This window comes from Dendrobates tinctorius, unplaced genomic scaffold, assembly GCF_039654945.1.
Source record: "Dendrobates tinctorius isolate UK_male_01 unplaced genomic scaffold, ASM3965494v1 ptg000028l, whole genome shotgun sequence".
In the NCBI taxonomy this organism is placed as follows: Eukaryota; Metazoa; Chordata; class Amphibia; order Anura; family Dendrobatidae; genus Dendrobates; species Dendrobates tinctorius.
Window position 1 is genome coordinate 68408107 of NW_027361696.1, and position 17631 is coordinate 68425737.

General features: G+C 49.1%; 1 protein-coding gene across 1 annotated transcript in view; it reads left to right on the forward strand.

Moving 5' to 3' along the window:
• The first annotated feature begins 1269 nt into the window (after window positions 1–1269).
• The window catches only part of RUVBL2 (RuvB like AAA ATPase 2), a 33075-nt gene continuing 16713 nt past the window's right edge, over window positions 1270–17631 (forward strand). The window contains exons 1-6 of the mRNA XM_073570925.1: window positions 1270–1421; window positions 3777–3828; window positions 6274–6329; window positions 7082–7223; window positions 7440–7569; window positions 8027–8093. Coding sequence (XP_073427026.1) covers window positions 1407–1421; window positions 3777–3828; window positions 6274–6329; window positions 7082–7223; window positions 7440–7569; window positions 8027–8093 — 462 coding nt within the window. The 5' untranslated portion in view covers window positions 1270–1406. The remainder of the gene's footprint in view (window positions 1422–3776; window positions 3829–6273; window positions 6330–7081; window positions 7224–7439; window positions 7570–8026; window positions 8094–17631) is intronic.

Below are 17631 nucleotides of genomic sequence, written 5' to 3' on the forward strand. Positions count from 1 at the left end.
GAGCATTGCAGCAATAATAGAAAGGTGTCAGACCATACAGAGCATTGCAGCTATAATAGAAAGGTGTCAGACCATGCAGAGTATCGCAGCTATAATAGAAAGGTGTCAGACCATGCAGAGCATCACAGCTTGCTGTATGTGAGGCTGCCTAGCTGGGGGCTGATACAAGGAGGGGGTTTGGTCTGATGAATCACGTTTCTTTTTAATCATGTGTATGGCTGGGTGCATCACTCATCTGAAGAAATGGCCACTGGATGTACTGTGTGAAGAAGACAAGCCGGCGGAGGCCGTGTGATGGAGCGACGTTCTGCTGGGAATCCTCAGGTCCTGGTATCATGTGGATGTGACATGTATCAGCTGCCAAATCATGGCAGAACCTCTTACAGCAGGACAAGGCCCCGTCACAGATGAGATCAAGGTGATCACTTGTATCTAAGGTCACCACATCTCATTTGGGAGTTTTCTGAGGCGGCCGGACACTGATTCAAGAAACGCTGCCTTTATTCACACTGAGTTTTTCCTGAAAGGTTTTGGAAGAGTTTTTTCTTGGGGGGCAGACACTCCAGGGATCACTTTTTTTCAGTTTATTTTTCTCTGCGTTTTGTTATCATGATCATTTTTCCCTTTTTTTTTTAATGATGTTTTTGGGACGTTTTATTAAATCCAAAAAACGAATGATCAAATTTCAGGGCTTTTTTTTATTACTGTTGTCCTGAAGTGGAAACACTGAGGCGCAATGTCCCCCTAAAAAAATAGCTTTTCCTGATTGAGGCTGTGTGCCCACGTTGCGTTTTTGAAGGGTTTGTGCCGGATCAGACGCTTCAGAAACGCTTTAAAGAAGCATCCCATTCAATTTAATGCATTTTGGGCTTCTTGTGCCAATGCATGCGTTTTTTTTTCCGCTCAGAAAACGCTTAGCGGCTAAAAACACAGCATGCTCATTATTTTCCGCATAGGTCCGCATTTTTAGATGTTTCCAAGCTTTCCAGAAACCGCAAGGAAAAAACGAATAAAAAACGAGCTGTTTTTGTGCAAAAATCGCGCAAAAAACGCATGGAAATAAAACGTGCGGTTTCTTGGAAGGAGTCCGGTTTTCTGAGCGTTTAAAACCGCTAACGTGGGCAGATAGCCTGAGGTTTTCGCCTGATAAACACTCTTGTGTGAACGCGGCCTTGTAGCAAGAGTTCTGCTTTTATTGTCGCACTGCCCCCTGATGGCGGTTTTGGTGCACTACACACATGAGACGTCACTGTCTCCACAGAGCTGTCCACGGTTACATCGCTCCTCCCCCTAGTGGGCGTGTCTAGGCGGACCGATTACGCCGCTGTTTGTGTTTCCGACCGGAGCGGTATCACAGTTGCACCTCTCGTGTACCTGGCGGTTGTGTTCTGCGGAGAAGCGGCAGCATGGCAACCATGGCGGTAAGATGGAGGAGAAGGCCGTGTAATAACCATGGAGAGGGCGGGCATTCAGCAGGAGTCAGGCTCTGAGTGTTTCATGCTGTTGTATCCGCGCTGTGTGTGTGTGAAGCTGTGTACAAGGCTGCTAGTAATGCAGGTATCGGCTCTATCACTAGCATGGCATCTGTTTATATGAAGGGGAAGATTCCAGTGTCTGTGTGATGGATGTCGGTATCAGCTTGTCATGTCCATGAGCCCATACTCCAGAGCTGCACTCACAGTTCTGCTGGTAGTCAATGGCAACAGGTAACAGACACGCCGCCCCCCACCCAAACAGATCTGGGTCCGGAGCACTGTTTCCCAAAATTACAAGTGATCCTCAATGGCAGGGTTCCCCAACTCCAGTCCTCAAGGCCCACCAACAGGTCAAACAGGTCATGTTTTCTGGATTTCCCTTCTATTGTATAGGTGATGTAATTATCACCTCTGGGCAATGCTAAGGAAATCCAGAAAACATGACCTGTTGGTGGGCCTTGAGGTCTGGCGTTGGGGAACCCTGCTCTACGGGGCGAACTTACTGATCACTGGGGGTCCGACCGCTGGGGCCACCAATAATACCAAAAACCAGCATCACCCGGGATAGTAACTGATCACTGGGGGACCGACTACTGGGGCCACCAATAATACCAAAAACCAGCAGCACCCTGGATAGTAACTGATCAATGGGGGTCTGACCGCTGGGTCCACTAATAATACCAAAACCAGCAGCACCCGGGATAGTAGCTGATGATCGTTGGGCTTCCGACTGCTGGGGCCACTAATAATACCAAAAACCAGCAGCACCCGGTATAGTAACTGATCACTGGGGGTCTGACCGCTGGGGCCACTAATAATACCAAAAACCAGCAGCACCCGGGATAGTAGCTGATGATCGTTGGGCTGCCGACCGTTGGGGCCACTAATAATACCAAAACCAGCAGCAGCACCCTGGATAGTAACTGATCACTGGGGGTCCTACCGCTGGGGCCACTAATAATACCAAAACCAGCAGCACCCAGGATAATAACTGTTCACTGGGGGGGTCAGACCGCTGAGGCCACTAATACCAAAAACCAGCAGCACCCGGGATAGTAACTGATCACTGGGGGTCTGACCGCTGGGGCCACTAATAATACCAAAAACCAGCAGCACCCGGGATAGTAACTGATCACTGGGGCCACTAATAATACCAAAACCAGCAGCACCCCGGATAGTAACTGATCACTGGGGCCACTAATAATACCAAAACCAGCAGCACCCCGGATAGTAACTGATCACTGGGTGGGGGGGTCTGACCGCTGGGGCCACTAATAATACCAAAACCAGCAGCACCTGGGATAGAAACTAATCGCTGGGGGACCGACTGCTGGGGCCACTAATAGTAACAAAAACCAGCATCACCCGGGATAGTAACTCTGATCCCATGGTAGTATGTTATCCCCTATCCATGGTGTAACGGATAACGGACTGATCACTGGCGCCCCTAGTGCTCTCAGGAGCCGGCCTCTGCTGAACTTCCTCTTGGATTGAGTGTAAGTGCGCACGCTCTATTCATTGTCTGTGCAAAGGCTGGACTCTTTCTCATGCAGTCCCATATAGGCAGTGATTGGAGCAAAGGTCCAGCTCCACTCTATTTTTACCTGTTCTCTAGGTGGGAAATGGTCAGACTCCCCAGCAATCAGTAATTTACCTCCTATACTATTTGTACAGGATGACTTACTTTCTTAGCAGTAATCCTTCTAATGCTGCTCCCCATCTTAGTATATATGCAATTGATATATAGAGCTCCAGCCCTGAGGCTATGTGCAGACGTAGTTTTAGGAGCTGCGGATTGTCCCCGCGGATTTGGGAAAATCCGCAGGTCAAAAGACCTGCGGATTAGCCTGCGGTTTCACACCTCTACAATGGTGAAGGTGTGAATCCGCAGCGGACTCCGCACAAAGAATTGACATGCTGTGAATTGTAACCCGCAGCATGTGCACAGCGTTTTTGGTTTTACCATTGCAAAGAATGGTACTGTACAACGCAGCAGAATCTGCAACGTGTGCACATAGCCTGAGAGCCCCGCTCTTGTCCCCTGGAAGTCATCACCTATCCATAAGTGATTACTTGTTAAAGGAGTGCACAATTTTGTTTTGTAATATATCTGGAGAAAAGGTTAGTGTCTTTTCTGTGAAACCTCATTGATTTCGATATCTATAGCAGTGTGTCTCTAGGCTGTCCGAGAATGCCAAAAAGTTGGAGCTTTGAGTCTTTCGGATAGCCATCAGTCATTACACAGATGTACCCATATAATGTTAGATTTAAGTTAATGTTGTCATCGTTCTTCTCTCACAGACAACCACCAAGGTGCCAGAAGTCCGAGATGTCACCAGGATCGAGAGGATCGGTAGTTGCTTAGCATGTGTTATTTCTTGCATATTCATGAACTGGAGGACGTTATTGTAATGTGACTCTTGTGTCTAGAAGACTTGGTCCTGATACCGTAATGTAATTAGTTGTGTCCTCGGTAACATGATAGCAACCAACACATAGTATCCATAGAAGCAAGGGGCGTCCTGGTCAACTTCCAAACTGTCACAGGCTACCCATGTGCACATGACGTGAGGACCGTGAAAATAATTAGAAATACAGGAAAAATGGTAGCTGATCAGTGGGGAGCTGGCAGTAGATCAGTGGGGGGGGGGGGGGGGGCTGGAGGTGGCAGGAGACCTGGAGGTGGCAGGAGATCGGGGGGGGCGGCTGGAGATCGGGGGAGGGGGGCGGCTGGAGGTGGCAGGAGATCGGGGGAGGGGGGCGGCTGGAGGTGGCAGGAGATCGGGGGAGGGGGGCGGCTGGAGGTGGCAGGAGATCGGGGGAGGGGGGCGGCTGGAGGTGGCAGGAGATCGGGGGAGGGGGGCGGCTGGAGGTTGCAGGAGATCGGGGGGGGGGCGGCTGGAGGTGGCAGGAGATCGGGGGGGGCGGCTGGAGGTGGCAGGAGATCGGGGGGGGGCGGCTGGAGGTGGCAGGAGATCGGGGGGGGGGCGGCTGGAGGTGGCAGGAGATCGGGGGGGGGGCGGCTGGAGGTGGCAGGAGATCGGGGGGGGGCGGCTGGAGGTGGCAGGAGATCGGGGGGGGCGGCTGGAGGTGGCAGGAGATCGGGGGGGGCGGCTGGAGGTGGCAGGAGATCGGGGGGGGCGGCTGGAGGTGGCAGGAGATCGGGGGGGGCGGCTGGAGGTGGCAGGAGATCGGGGGGGGCGGCTGGAGGTGGCAGGAGATCGGGGGGGGGGGCGGCTGGAGGTGGCAGGAGATCGGGGGGGGGGGCGGCTGGAGGTGGCAGGAGATCGGGGGGGGGGGCGGCTGGAGGTGGCAGGAGATCGGGGGGGGGGCGGCTGGAGGTGGCAGGAGATCGGGGGGGCGGCTGGAGGTGGCAGGAGATCGGGGGGGGGCGGCTGGAGGTGGCAGGAGATCGGGGGGGCGGCTGGAGGTGGCAGGAGATCGGGGGGGGGCGGCTGGAGGTGGCAGGAGATCGGGGGGGGGCGGCTGGAGGTGGCAGGAGATCGGGGGGGGCGGCTGGAGGTGGCAGGAGATCGGGGGGGGGCGGCTGGAGGTGGCAGGAGATCGGGGGGGGGGGGCGGCTGGAGGTGGCAGGAGATCGGGGGGGGGGGGCGGCTGGAGGTGGCAGGAGATCGGGGGGGGGGGGCGGCTGGAGGTGGCTGGCGATTGGTGTGGATGCCGAGTGCGAGAGCCCCAGTGGTCTGATAATGATAACCATTAGGTCATCAACATAAAATCACTAAAATAGCCACTGAAAAAGAATAATAGTAAGTAATGTGCTACAGCTGTCACATCCTTACAATGAATTAGTAATAATAAAGTGGTGGAATTTAAAAAAAAAAAGCAAACAAAACAACACTGCTTTAGTAACCCCCACTGCTGAGTCTCCACCGCTGTTTTTCTTGTCTTATCTGCAGCCAGTCGTTGAGCTCTGTCCCTGAGCATTCATGCCGATGAGCTCAGTTTTGGGTTGCAGTGCTGTCGATGTGACGTCAGCACTGCAAACTATAAGACATACTGGGAGCAGCAGTGGAGACTTTGCACTTGACCTTGGAAGGGTGAGTAAGGCTATTGATTGTTTTTACATAAACTGCAGACAAGTTTTTGGAAAACTTTTTAAGCAGCAGATAAAAAGCTAAGGAGCCACAGCGTCTTATTTTAGCAATCGACCCTTAGGCTGTGTGCACACGCTGCGGAAAAGGTGCGGATTCATCCGCGCGGATTTTGTACAATCCGCAGGTGAAACCGCAGGTCAAAAGACCTGCGGTTTTACCTGCGGATTGCTCTGCGGTTTTGCCCTGCGGTTTTTCATCTCCTCAATGGAGGAGATGGCAAACCGCAGGAGAATCCGCAGAAAGAATTGACATGTCAATTCTTTCTGCGGATTGAAAACCGCAGATAATCCGCGCGGAAAATTCCGCACCGTCTGCACTGCGGTTTTTGATTCCCATAGGGAATCATTGTACTGTACACCGCAGCAGAAACTGCTGCGGGTCCGCAGCGGCCAAAACCGCTGCGGAACCGCAGCAAAATCCGCAGCGTGTGCACACAGCCTTATAGCTATGACCTACATTAACCTCAATGTTCAATTAGAATGGAAAGAAGGTTTACATCCATGGTACTGCTCTGTACTGGGGCCAAATACCTTCTATCCAAATATGGGGGTGTTAAGTCTTCCAAGAGGCAGCATGGATTTTGCTTACTATATGCAGTATAATATACTTCATGGTATTTGTGCACAAAAGTGAAAATTTAGTGTACTGTAAGGTTATAATGTCTAACTCTTCTCTAATTTTAGGTGCTCATTCTCACATCCGAGGGCTGGGACTGGATGATGCTCTTGAGCCCCGACAGGTAACGTCTACGTTATATAGAGTGAATGGAAATATTGCAGTGGTCTGTGAGCCACAAGACCTCATTGATGTGACTATGACTGTTCCTAGTTAGACGCACATGGGGTACTTATTATACCTCTATATAAGTACAATGCACTTAAATTAGTGCGACTTGATTCAGTGGTTCCAACCCATTGGCCATGTCAGTAATCCGTGGCCATTGGATGGGAGCCTGGACAACTGACTCTTTTCTTGACTGTATTTTTGGTTCCTCTTTTGATTAGTCGACCTGATCATTGCAGCCAAGACGGCAAATCAAAACAAGAGCAGTAAATGTAGTCAGGTGAGAGTCGGTTCTCAGTGTTCCCGTCCAGCGGCCACAGATTACTGGCAGATGATTGATTTGGTCCTGCTAATTGATTCACAAGAACACTACCATTTACATGATTGAGACGATGCAGCAACGCTATCCATAAATGAAATAGAGAGATTTCTTTCCAGTTATCATCAGTTTTGGTAGGGTGCACAAATGCTTGCACGCACCGGCATCTCCATCACTGTGAGGAAAATAATTACACGTATCCATCCTTCAGTACGTATTACAGATCATGCGAGGAAGCAGAACTTGCGTCTCCCACCATAAAGGCTCATCACAACTTTTGTTCTGGACGCATACGTCAATTATATATTGTGCACAAGCTCTTTAAATGTTGAGAAAATAACAAATATCATGGATTTTTTTCCGATTTGCCCGTATTTCTGACTCTACAGGTATCACAGGGTATGGTCGGACAGCTGGCGGCTCGCCGAGCAGCTGGGGTTATTTTAGAAATGATCAAAGAGGGGAAGATTGCGGGACGTGCCGTATTAATAGCCGGACAGCCCGGAACAGGGAAGACTGCTATTGCCATGGGTAAGACATTTATTTAGTAGAAAGTTGCAATTAATTACTAATTTATTTAATAAATGAATGTACAGAACCGCTATTGATATATCAGATCATCAAAGTATTTTGGGATTTCTGTTTGTTTGTGTCCTTGATCTCCATAGCTGCCATTAGAGCTACCTCGGACAATTATTGTCTGGTTGTATGAAGTCTGGCTTTTAATGACTCCCTTATGTTACACAGGTATGGCTCAGGCTTTGGGCTCGGACACACCATTTACTGCCATTGCTGGCAGTGAGATCTTCTCTCTGGAAATGAGCAAAACCGAGGCTCTGACTCAGGCTTTCCGACGCTCCATTGGAGTCAGAATCAAGTAAGTGGATCAATAAGTCTCCGCTTTAAAGCAATTCTAAGTCTGTTTGTGCCGGAGAAGTCAATGGATAACATATTAGAGATTACAAAGCTTTGGCTTAGAGTCTGAAAGGTTTTTTCTGGGTTTGGAAACCATTTTCTTCCCCTGGCTGCAGAATAAAAAATTTGCTTAACTCACCCTCCCCAGGATCAGCTGTGAGTCTTCACCACTGCTCCCACTGTCAGTGACTTGATGGCATGAACCGCTGAGTTTCCTGATTGGTAGCTGACGTGACACTGGAAGCAGCAGCGAAGACTCAGTGCTGCTGGACCTGGGGAGAGGGTGTGAAGCTGAGTTTGCTTTTTTTTGTTTTAAGCAAATTACAGCCGGAGCAGGAAGACATGGGTTTTCTGATACTTGGAAACCCCTTTAAGTATTTCTTGTTGTTACAGTATTGAGTGTTTGATGTTTTACCCAGGGAGGAAACCGAAATAATTGAAGGAGAAGTTGTTGAGGTGCAGATTGACAGACCAGCTACAGGAACAGTGAGTTATTACCTTATATGTATATTTTCCCTATGTTTCACTTTTTTTTTTTTTTTTTTTAAATCGTATATTAAACATCTGGGTACAAAGAATGCATAACGTTCACAATTTATGATAGCAGGCACTTTACCAAGCATATATGCCTCCATCCATAATAAAATGATACAGAGAGATTGCACACTCTTATATATAAACAAGGTAATGTGTACAATTCCTTCCAAGCATATGCAAAAAATGACTGTTTATGTATTTCCCCATATGTATATCACTCTAATTTCACAAACCTTGGCATGTCATGCAACAGTAAAAACTAACTAAAACTCCTAAACTACAGCTACCACTACATCAACTACTATCCACTATTTCCGCAGCCTGTGTTCCCATACCGTATTATGTCGCATGTGATGTTCAGTCTTGCAAAGTGAGGTGAGAGGAATTCCACCTCTCCCAGATCTTTTCAAATTTACCTGGGCATCCCCTATTTTGGAACAGCGTGCGCTCATATGGAATAATTGAATTCACTAGTTTAATCCAAAATCTAAGGGAAGGATCCGAACCCCCCCCCCCCATCCACCTCAGTGCCAGCACCTTCCGTGCCATAAACAGCGTCTCGCGCAAGAAGATCCCAGTGTAGCGATCCCAGATCTCCTCCCCCCCCCCCCCATACCCCAAACAAGCAGAGCGATGGTTCTAGAGGGACAGGGGCCTGCACCAGGGACGTCAGTAGTGTAGTCACTTCTTTCCAGTAGTGTAGGATAGTGGGACATTGCCACACCATATGGATAAAATCAGCATCTGGCGAGTGACATCGCACACACTCCGACGATTGAAGCCTACCCATCCTAAAAAGTCTCAACGGAGTCAAAAATGATTGATTTATTATATATAATTGTATCATTCTGTTATTAATAGATGGTGACACTACAATTGGAGACTCCAGAATCTCCTGCCACTTCTCTCTTTGCGTATCAGGAATGAGTTGTTCCCACTTCATCTTAATAGAACTTATGCCCGATTCTGCCACTACTGACAGCATGTATGTGTACAAGGAGGATATGAGACCCTGCGAATTAAGGATTCCTATTAGAGGTAACGATGGAATAGTGCGGTCCACACCCCCATCCCTCATATGCGACTGAAGAGCCGATCTCAGCTGCAGATAGCGAAAAAATTGAGATCTCGGAATATCATGTGTGGCCTGCAATTGTTCAAAAGACTTTAAGATCCCCTGGTCATAAGTCTCCCACTGAAGAAACGCCACACTGGGTCCAAAAAACAGCGGACGGGTGTTTCAGCAACTCCGGAAAATAATTATTACTCCACAGGGGCATTTCAGCTATAACATCTTTAAACCCTATTACCTTCTTGATTTGTCTCCATATTAATCGTGCCAGCCGGAGCAGGGGTAACAGACGTGGAGCACTAGTTCTTTCCAACTCAAGGAAACCTAATGGGCAATCTGCTTGCGCAGCATGGAGTAGGTGGCTCTCAGAATTAGGGAGGCAATTACCCGGCATCCATTTCTTTAAAGCTTTCGCCTGCCCAGCCAAGTAGTATAGGAAAAAAATCTGGCAACGCCGCCCCACCTCCCTTCCTTGGTCTTTGTAGATTAGACAGTTTGAGTTTAGGCCTAGTTTTCCCCCAAATTATGGACGTGACTAGAGAATTAATAGTAACAAAAAAGGACTTGGGCACCGCTACCGCACTGTGCTGGAGCGAATAGCCAAATTTAGGGAGTAATATCATTTTAATCAGGTTAATGCGTCCAGCCACAGATAATGGGAGCTTACTCCAAGACGCAAATTTAGCCTTAACTAGATCCAGCAGCGGGTGGACATTAAGTTGTAAATCAAGCGTACTGTTATTAGAGATGTGAATACCCAAATATTTAAAACTAGATACAATAGGCAGCGAGGAGAGAGCCTCCAGCTGGAGCATGGGAAAGGGGTAACAGGGCAGACTTTTCCCAATTTATATGTAAACCTGAATATTTACTGAATTTATCTATAAGGGATATCACCTGTGGCAAAGTTTCTTCCACATCAAGAATGTCACCATGTCATCGGCATACAAGCCTATGGTATCTACCCGACCTGCTATATCTATACCTCGGATATTAGGGAAGGACCTTATGCGTATCGCTAGTGCCTCAATCGTAAGGGTGAAGAGAGCCGGGGAAAGAGGGCAACCCTGACTGGTTCCCCTATGCAACGCGAAAGACTCAGATATAGAATTATTTATTATAATGCGGGCCTTAGGTTTCATGTATAATGTTTTGATCCATGTTATAAACTGATTGCCAAAGCCATACCTTTGCAAACATGCAGAAAGGAAAGGCAATTCAAGAGAGTCAAAAGCCTTGGCCGCATCCAGCGATGCCAATGCCCATCTGTTGTCTGGCACCAGGGAGCTATATTGGACTATTGACTGGACTCTTCTGATATTAATAGAGCAATATTACAGCAGAGGTGTATAGCAGCATCCTAATATTTCAATGAACATAAAATATAAAATAAATGCTGTTTTATGAAATGGACAACTGGGGATCCATCGTAGATACAAAGGGGGAGGCGGGGTGTGTGGAGCAAACACACAAATACGAAATCTAGATGCAAAAAATCACTTTATTAAACAAAATGGACAGAGCAGGGAGAAGGGGGAGCATGTGCAGGGGAGATAAAGTGCAACAGTGCTAAGGAACGCGCCTGCCCGACAAGACCGACACAGGATTACCCAAATGAATAACTGCTAAAGCACAATTAAATAATTACATTAAATAGTAGATGCCACCTGAATACAAATGGTAAAAAGTCTCCATGTATGTGCTTATAGAAATAGAAACAAATGGGTAACCGTGATGTTGGCTCATAGAAGCCGACTGCACCAATAACAACTATGACACATGTCCTTTATATATGCCAGTAGTAAAAGGATATATGGGGCAACCCTGTACTTGATACTACACAGGGTTAAGAAATGAAGAGGTAATACAATTATTACCAATCTCAAATAAAGCTGACATTGTATCCTTAAATCCCGGTGAGTAATAGCAATAACTGGTAGGAATGCACAATCGGATATCCCACTAACAGATCCCCATAATGGAGGGTACCGTGAATCCACCACCGGACATACCGGATAAAGTGGGTATGTCCGGTGGTGGATTCACTGTACCCTCCATTATGGGGATCTGTTAGTGGGATATCGGATTGTGCATTCCTACCAGTTATTGCTATTATTCACTGGGATTTAATACAATGTCAGCTTTATTTGAGATTGGTAATAATTGTATTACCTCTTCATAGGAAACTGGCTGGTAGGAGCAATGCCTAGTAAAAGACTGTGAAAATGAGGATGAATGAACTCATGGAGATCAACATCCAACACTGCGGAGACACCATCACGTGTTTCTCAACGCAGTGATTCTAGAGCACTGCCCCCATCCCTTATGGGAAATATGCAAAACAGAAGCCGCGGAGACACCATCACATGTTTCTCAACGCAAGCAATGACCAGCCAGGTCTTTCCTACTCCACACTGATGAGGGGCAATACCCCGAAACAGCTGTCTGTGGATGGATACCATGTTTTGGCATAGGTGGTTTCCTTCATTGGAGACTGCCCTTCCCGTGGTTGTTCCTTCCCGGGGAAAGACCTGGCTGGTCATTGCTTGCGTTGAGAAACATGTGATGGTGTCTCTGCGGCTTCTGTTTTGCATATTTCCCATAAGGGATGGGGACAGTGCTCTAGAATCACTGCGTTGAGAAACACGTGATGGTGTCTCCGCAGTGTTGGATGTTGATCTCCATGAGTTCATTCATCCTCATTTTCACAGTCTTTTACTAGGCATTGCTCCTACCAGCCAGTTTCCTACTCCACACTGATGAGGGGCAATGCCCTGAAACAGCTGTCTGTGGATGGATACCATGTTTTGGCATAGGTGGTTTCCTTCATTGGAGACTGCCCTTCCCGTGGTTGTTCCTTCCCGGGGAAAGACCTGGCTGGTCATTGCTTGCGTTGAGAAACATGTGATGGTGTCTCCACGGCTTCTGTTTTGCATGCTTCTGCATATTTCCCATAAGGGATGGGGGCAGTGCTCTAGAATCACTGCGTTGAGAAACACGTGATGGTGTCTTCGTAGTGTTGGATGTTGATCTCCATGAGTTCATTCATCCTCATTTTCACGGTCTTGTCGGGCAGGCGCGTTCCTTAGCACTGTTGCACTTTATCTCCCCTGCACATGCTCCCCCTTCTCCCTGCTCTGTCCATTTTGTTTAATAAAGTGATTTTTTGCTAATATTTTGGATCTAGATTTCGTATTTGTGTGTTTGTTCCACACCCCCCGCCTCCCCCTGATATTAATAGAGGTACTTTTGCCAGGCATAAAGCCCGTTTGATCTGGATGTATGAGATTCAATATAATGGAATTCAACCTAGTAGCCAGAATTTTGGTGAAAATTTTATAGTCCGCATTCACTAATGAAATGGGACGATAGGATCCACATTCTAAAAGGTCCTTCCCCTCCTTCCGAAGCACTATATTAGCCCCATAAAAGGATTCAGGCATAGAATTCCCTTCCCATATTCCCCGAAACACCCTTACCAGGAGTGGCGTCAATATATCCCGATACTTCCTATATAGTTCAATAGGTAACCCATCAGGTCCAGGGGCCTTCCCAGAAGCCATGTCTGTCATAGCGTTATTTATCTCCTCTGCGGTAAACTCAGCGTCCATAAGGGCCCGCTGTTCCAAATCTAATGTGGAGAATGATATATCTGACAAGTAGTCTAAGCACCCCAAAGTGTCAGTCACTTTTAGATTCATATAGTGACCTATAATAATCCCGAAAACAGCCAAGAATATTCTCGGTCGAGGACACCAGTGTACCGTCCCTCCTGCGAATTTGCAATATCATATTAGAGGTGTTATGTTGGTGCACCAGATAGGCCAAAAATTTGCCCGCCTGGTTCCCCAATTCGAAATAGGATTGACGAGTAAAGAATAATTTACGCTTAGATTTAGTGTCCACGTGCTGAGTATATAACCTCTGGGCAGCCAGCCACTCATTCCTGTTCCCGCTGGTTTGGCTAGATATATATGTTGCCTCTGCGTGCCTCAGTCGTTGCTCCACCTCGTCATCCTTCCCTGCGGTTACCCGCTTAATATAAGAGATCGTGGAGGACAAACAGCCCCTCAGGTAAGCCTTAAGGGCATCCCAAAATAAATTAATATCCCGGGGTTCCGGGTGGGACGCGATGAAGCAATTTAACTGATCAATCGTTCTGTCCGGAGACCCCATCAGTTTTAACCAGGAAGGATTTAACTTCCAAGCTATCCCACTGTTTACTTGCCCATATGTGAGTTTAAGGACGACCGGACTATGGTCTGAGATCCCCCTACTTCCATGCTCTATATCAGAGACCCACATTGCTAGACCGCCAGAACCGAATATATAGTCTATGCGTGATAGAGAGCGTTTGGTGGATGAGTGACAAGTGTATCCCTGTAACTCAGGGTGACGCACCCTCCACAAATCCAACCACCCGCCACCCACCATAAATGATGACAACGGGGTTGTAATCGCTGGGGAGGACCCCCCAGTCGTTACATCATCTAGCCTCAACTTATCAAGGTGATTATTCATAACCATATTAAAGTCGCCCATACAAATAACATCTGCGTCTGGATAGTTAAGAGCAAAACTCATTGCCTTCTGCAGAATGGATATTCGAGCCGGAGGGGGGTTATAGATACACAAGACCACATATTTCCTGGTGTTTATCAATGCGTGGACAAAAATAAAACGACCCTCGGGATCCCTCCGAGTTTCCCTCGCCTCCCATCTGACGTCCCTATGTACCAACAGCGAGATCCCCCTCGAGTAGCTGGTGTGGAATGTATGGGCAGACCATTGTACCCAGGGCTTCTGCACGCACCGCGCTGTGTCCCTTGTCAGATGCGTCTCCACCAAGGCCACAATGTGAGAGCGATAATGTCTGACCTGTGAAAAGACCTTGATCTTTTTTCGAGGAGTTTTTATTCCCCTCACATTCCATGTCATACATATTAACTCCGACCCCATATTTTCCTCCTCTGAACATGATGCATAGTGTTACCCGGGCAAAGTGTAGAGACATCACATTGAGACTGAAATTGTTGTTGACTGCGATTATAACCAAAAACCTCTGCGGGAAAAAACCCAAAGTGAATAAACAACAAACAACGTAGGAGCAAAGTCCTGTACTCCCATCACAAAACAAACAAGGGGATACCATCACTGAGCCCAGTGTCCGGTATTGTTGGTAACCTGGACGCCTTCAAGTAAAGCTCCAATCAGCCGATTAATGGAAAAATACCAACTGACAATAGATGCATTAGGATTCCTTTTCAGCAGACCCTCCATGAGATCTCAGCCACTCCGCCGGATCTGTAAAAAACGAAGTAGAACCCCCGTGGACCACCCGGAGCCGGGCCGGGTAAATCATTGAGTACACAACATTCCTCACCCGTAGATGTCTTTTGACCTCCATAAACTGTGCCTGTTTCTGGAGTTCCGCAGAGAAATCCGGGAAAATCGAGATCGTGGCATTGTTGAACTTTAATAGGGTTTTTTTGCCGTGCCAGTCTTAGAGCCACGTCTTTATCCCTGCAATTGAGAATACGCGCCAGAAAGGGATTAGGCGGGGCTCCTGGAGGAAGAGGCCTAGTAGGGACTCTATGAGCGCTTTCCACCGCAAAGATTGAGGAGAATTCGTAACCCAAAGTGGTTTTAAGCCAATCTTCTAGGAATTTCTCTGGATGCTGTCCCTCCGATCGCTCCGGCAAGCCAAAAATTCGGATGTTGTTCCGACGCATTCTATTCTCCAGGTCATCTGCTTTTTGCCTCCACGCATTCATGGAACCTGCCACTTTCGTTAGTTTAGCCTCCATGGGCGTGATGGTGTCCTCCACCTGGGATACCCGCGTCTCCATCTCCGTAATGCGGCCCTTCATGGCTTGCATATCTTGTCGGAGGCGCCCCACCTCGGTATATACATCCTCTATCTTCCCAGGCAGAGACGTCCTGGTCAAGGATATGGCCTGCATGAGTTGCTCGGTCGCCTGTTTAAGGGTTAATTCCTCCTGCTCACTCTCTCCCCCTCCATCAGAGAGGCGACTCTTACGCTGAACTTGTGAGGAATTATTTTTATTAGATCTAGAGCCCTCAGCATGATCTACTCTGGCATATTCTTTTAGCTTTTCAGCCGCTGTTCCAGACCCCTTGGAACGACTCATGTTAGAGGCAGTAGGGCACAGCCGGATAGTAGAAACCGTGTACTCTGGATTCTCCAAATCAAAGTGACAGAGTATGATGATCAAGTGATTTCTGCAGGGTCCCAGGCACAGCACAGACCCGCAGCGTCTCACAAAGAGGCAATGTCCAGCCCCAGGGAGCAACCCTCACAGGGACCACAGCCAGGGAGGGATCCAGGTCCCGACAATTATGGCGCAGGCAGGGCAGGCAATATGGTAAAGAGGGGGACACGGGGCCCAATTTTCCAGGGCACACACCGCTTGTCCCCCACAAATGGTTAAATTATAGCTCACCGTCCTGCTCCCTCAGCGCTGCAGCGATGGGGCCCGGCATCGCGTCTCACACCAGCAGAGCGCGCACCTCCAAGATGGCCGCCGCCCCGTGCAGGCCCCGCCGGCCGCCCAAGTTTTCAGAGCCGCCAGCACCAAAGAGTCCAGCCCCGCTCTCCCGCGGGGGGTCCAGGAGCGACCCCGGGTCCAGTGGGGTCAGAAGAGAGGCAACTGTGCCAATAAAACAGGGGTCCGCTGATCGGATGATGTCAGGATGGCAGGAGCTTCCACAAAGCGCGTCCTATTCCGTCGTTGACATAGCCACACCCCCTCTGTTTCACTTTTTATATGAAATTGTTCCCCACATTGTGTAAAGTGTGGAGTATTGCAATCAGGATTTAGTTGCGGTGGGACGGAGTACACTGGCAATGGTTAGAGGAGAAGGAAATTCCATTCTGTGTGCACTACTTACAATTCAATATTCATTTTGCCCCCAGCCTTGCAAAATCACGTACATGATTTCATTACAGCCTCTACGTGTTGCTCTGAGCATTTATTTAGATTTCTCGTTCGCCTTATTGGGGGACACAGAGACCATGGGTGTATGCTGCTGCCACTAGGAGGCTGACACTATGCACAAAAAAGGTTAGCTCCTCCTCCGCAGTGTACACCCCACCGACCGGCAGGGAATTCCTCAGTTTAGCTTAGTGTCAGTAGGAGGTGGACACGGGTCTTTCATTAGACCCATATCTACCTCGTCGTGCGTCGTTCCTTTACAGGTTCTACGGAGGGATACAGAGTGAAAAGTCACATCTGTACTCCCACATGGAGTCTGCGAGTACGGCGTGTATTGCCACCCCGTATCCTTGCAGTTCTCCGCGGCAGGACCAGCCAGACGGACGCCGACACCAAGACGTGCCAGCGACTCCAGGGGTCCTTGTCGCCAGTCTCCCTCCCACTCGCCTACCAGAGCCTGTCGGTTGGATGAGACGCAGGAGTTCTTCAGTCCCAGGTAACGGATCGGGGATGGGTGAGTATGGATTTTTTATTTTTATTTACCTGGCTGCCCATTCCCGACGGACAGGGGGTGCGCCTCTTCAATGGCACAGGGAGCGGTCGCTTGCAGTCGCCCTACGCCCATAGGCACACCATGCTCCATATTGCTGGCCCCCGCGTTCCCCCCTTTCTGGGGACAGGGAGTACAGGGCCTCTTCCTCTCCTTCTTCCCTTGGACGCGGCTTGCGGCGGCGGCGTCCTTTTTCCGACCTCCGCGCCGACCCCCTGCTGACAGGCGGCCGCCGCAACTAATTTAGGCCCCGGCTTTAGTTCGGGCCTACCGCAGCGTCGCGGCCACGCCCCCCGCCCCTTTCTTCTAAGCGGGCTTCTCTCCCGCTCTTCCTAGGCCCTCCCACCGCCTGTCCTTTACCTGCCCAGCCTGCTATTGGCCAGAGGGCAGAGAGTTTTAACCCTGTGGTGTGCTCCGCCCTCCCTCCTCTCCTGGACGCGCGCTCTTTCTCAGGCAGGCGCCATTTTCCCAGCCTGTCAGCCGGACACAGGAGGTTTCGTTCACAGCTCGTCACCGGATATCACCATCTGCCAGCTGGTTTTTCGCTCAGGTGGTCTGTCGGCCGGATTTCGCTCTGACCCGCATCCACTGACAGGTCGCAGAGCATCGCTTCTGGGGACACCGGACCGTGAGTAGCTCTGCACTGCAGACTGACCCTTCTCCGCCCTCTGTCCCCCAACCTTCCGGCACTACCTCAGCTTTTCATTATGTCTAACATCAGCCTGACGCCGTCCAGGGGCCATCTACTGCCCCAGGTGAGGGTGAACCCCCCCACGCTTGGCTGGGCCTCCTCTCTATCTCAGTCAGTGGCAGACCTCACCAAGGTGTCTCAGTCCCTGGTGACCGTTCTGGATACGTTGCCCCTGGACTCTTCGGCAGGGCCAAGCAGGTCCCAAGTTATTCCATCTG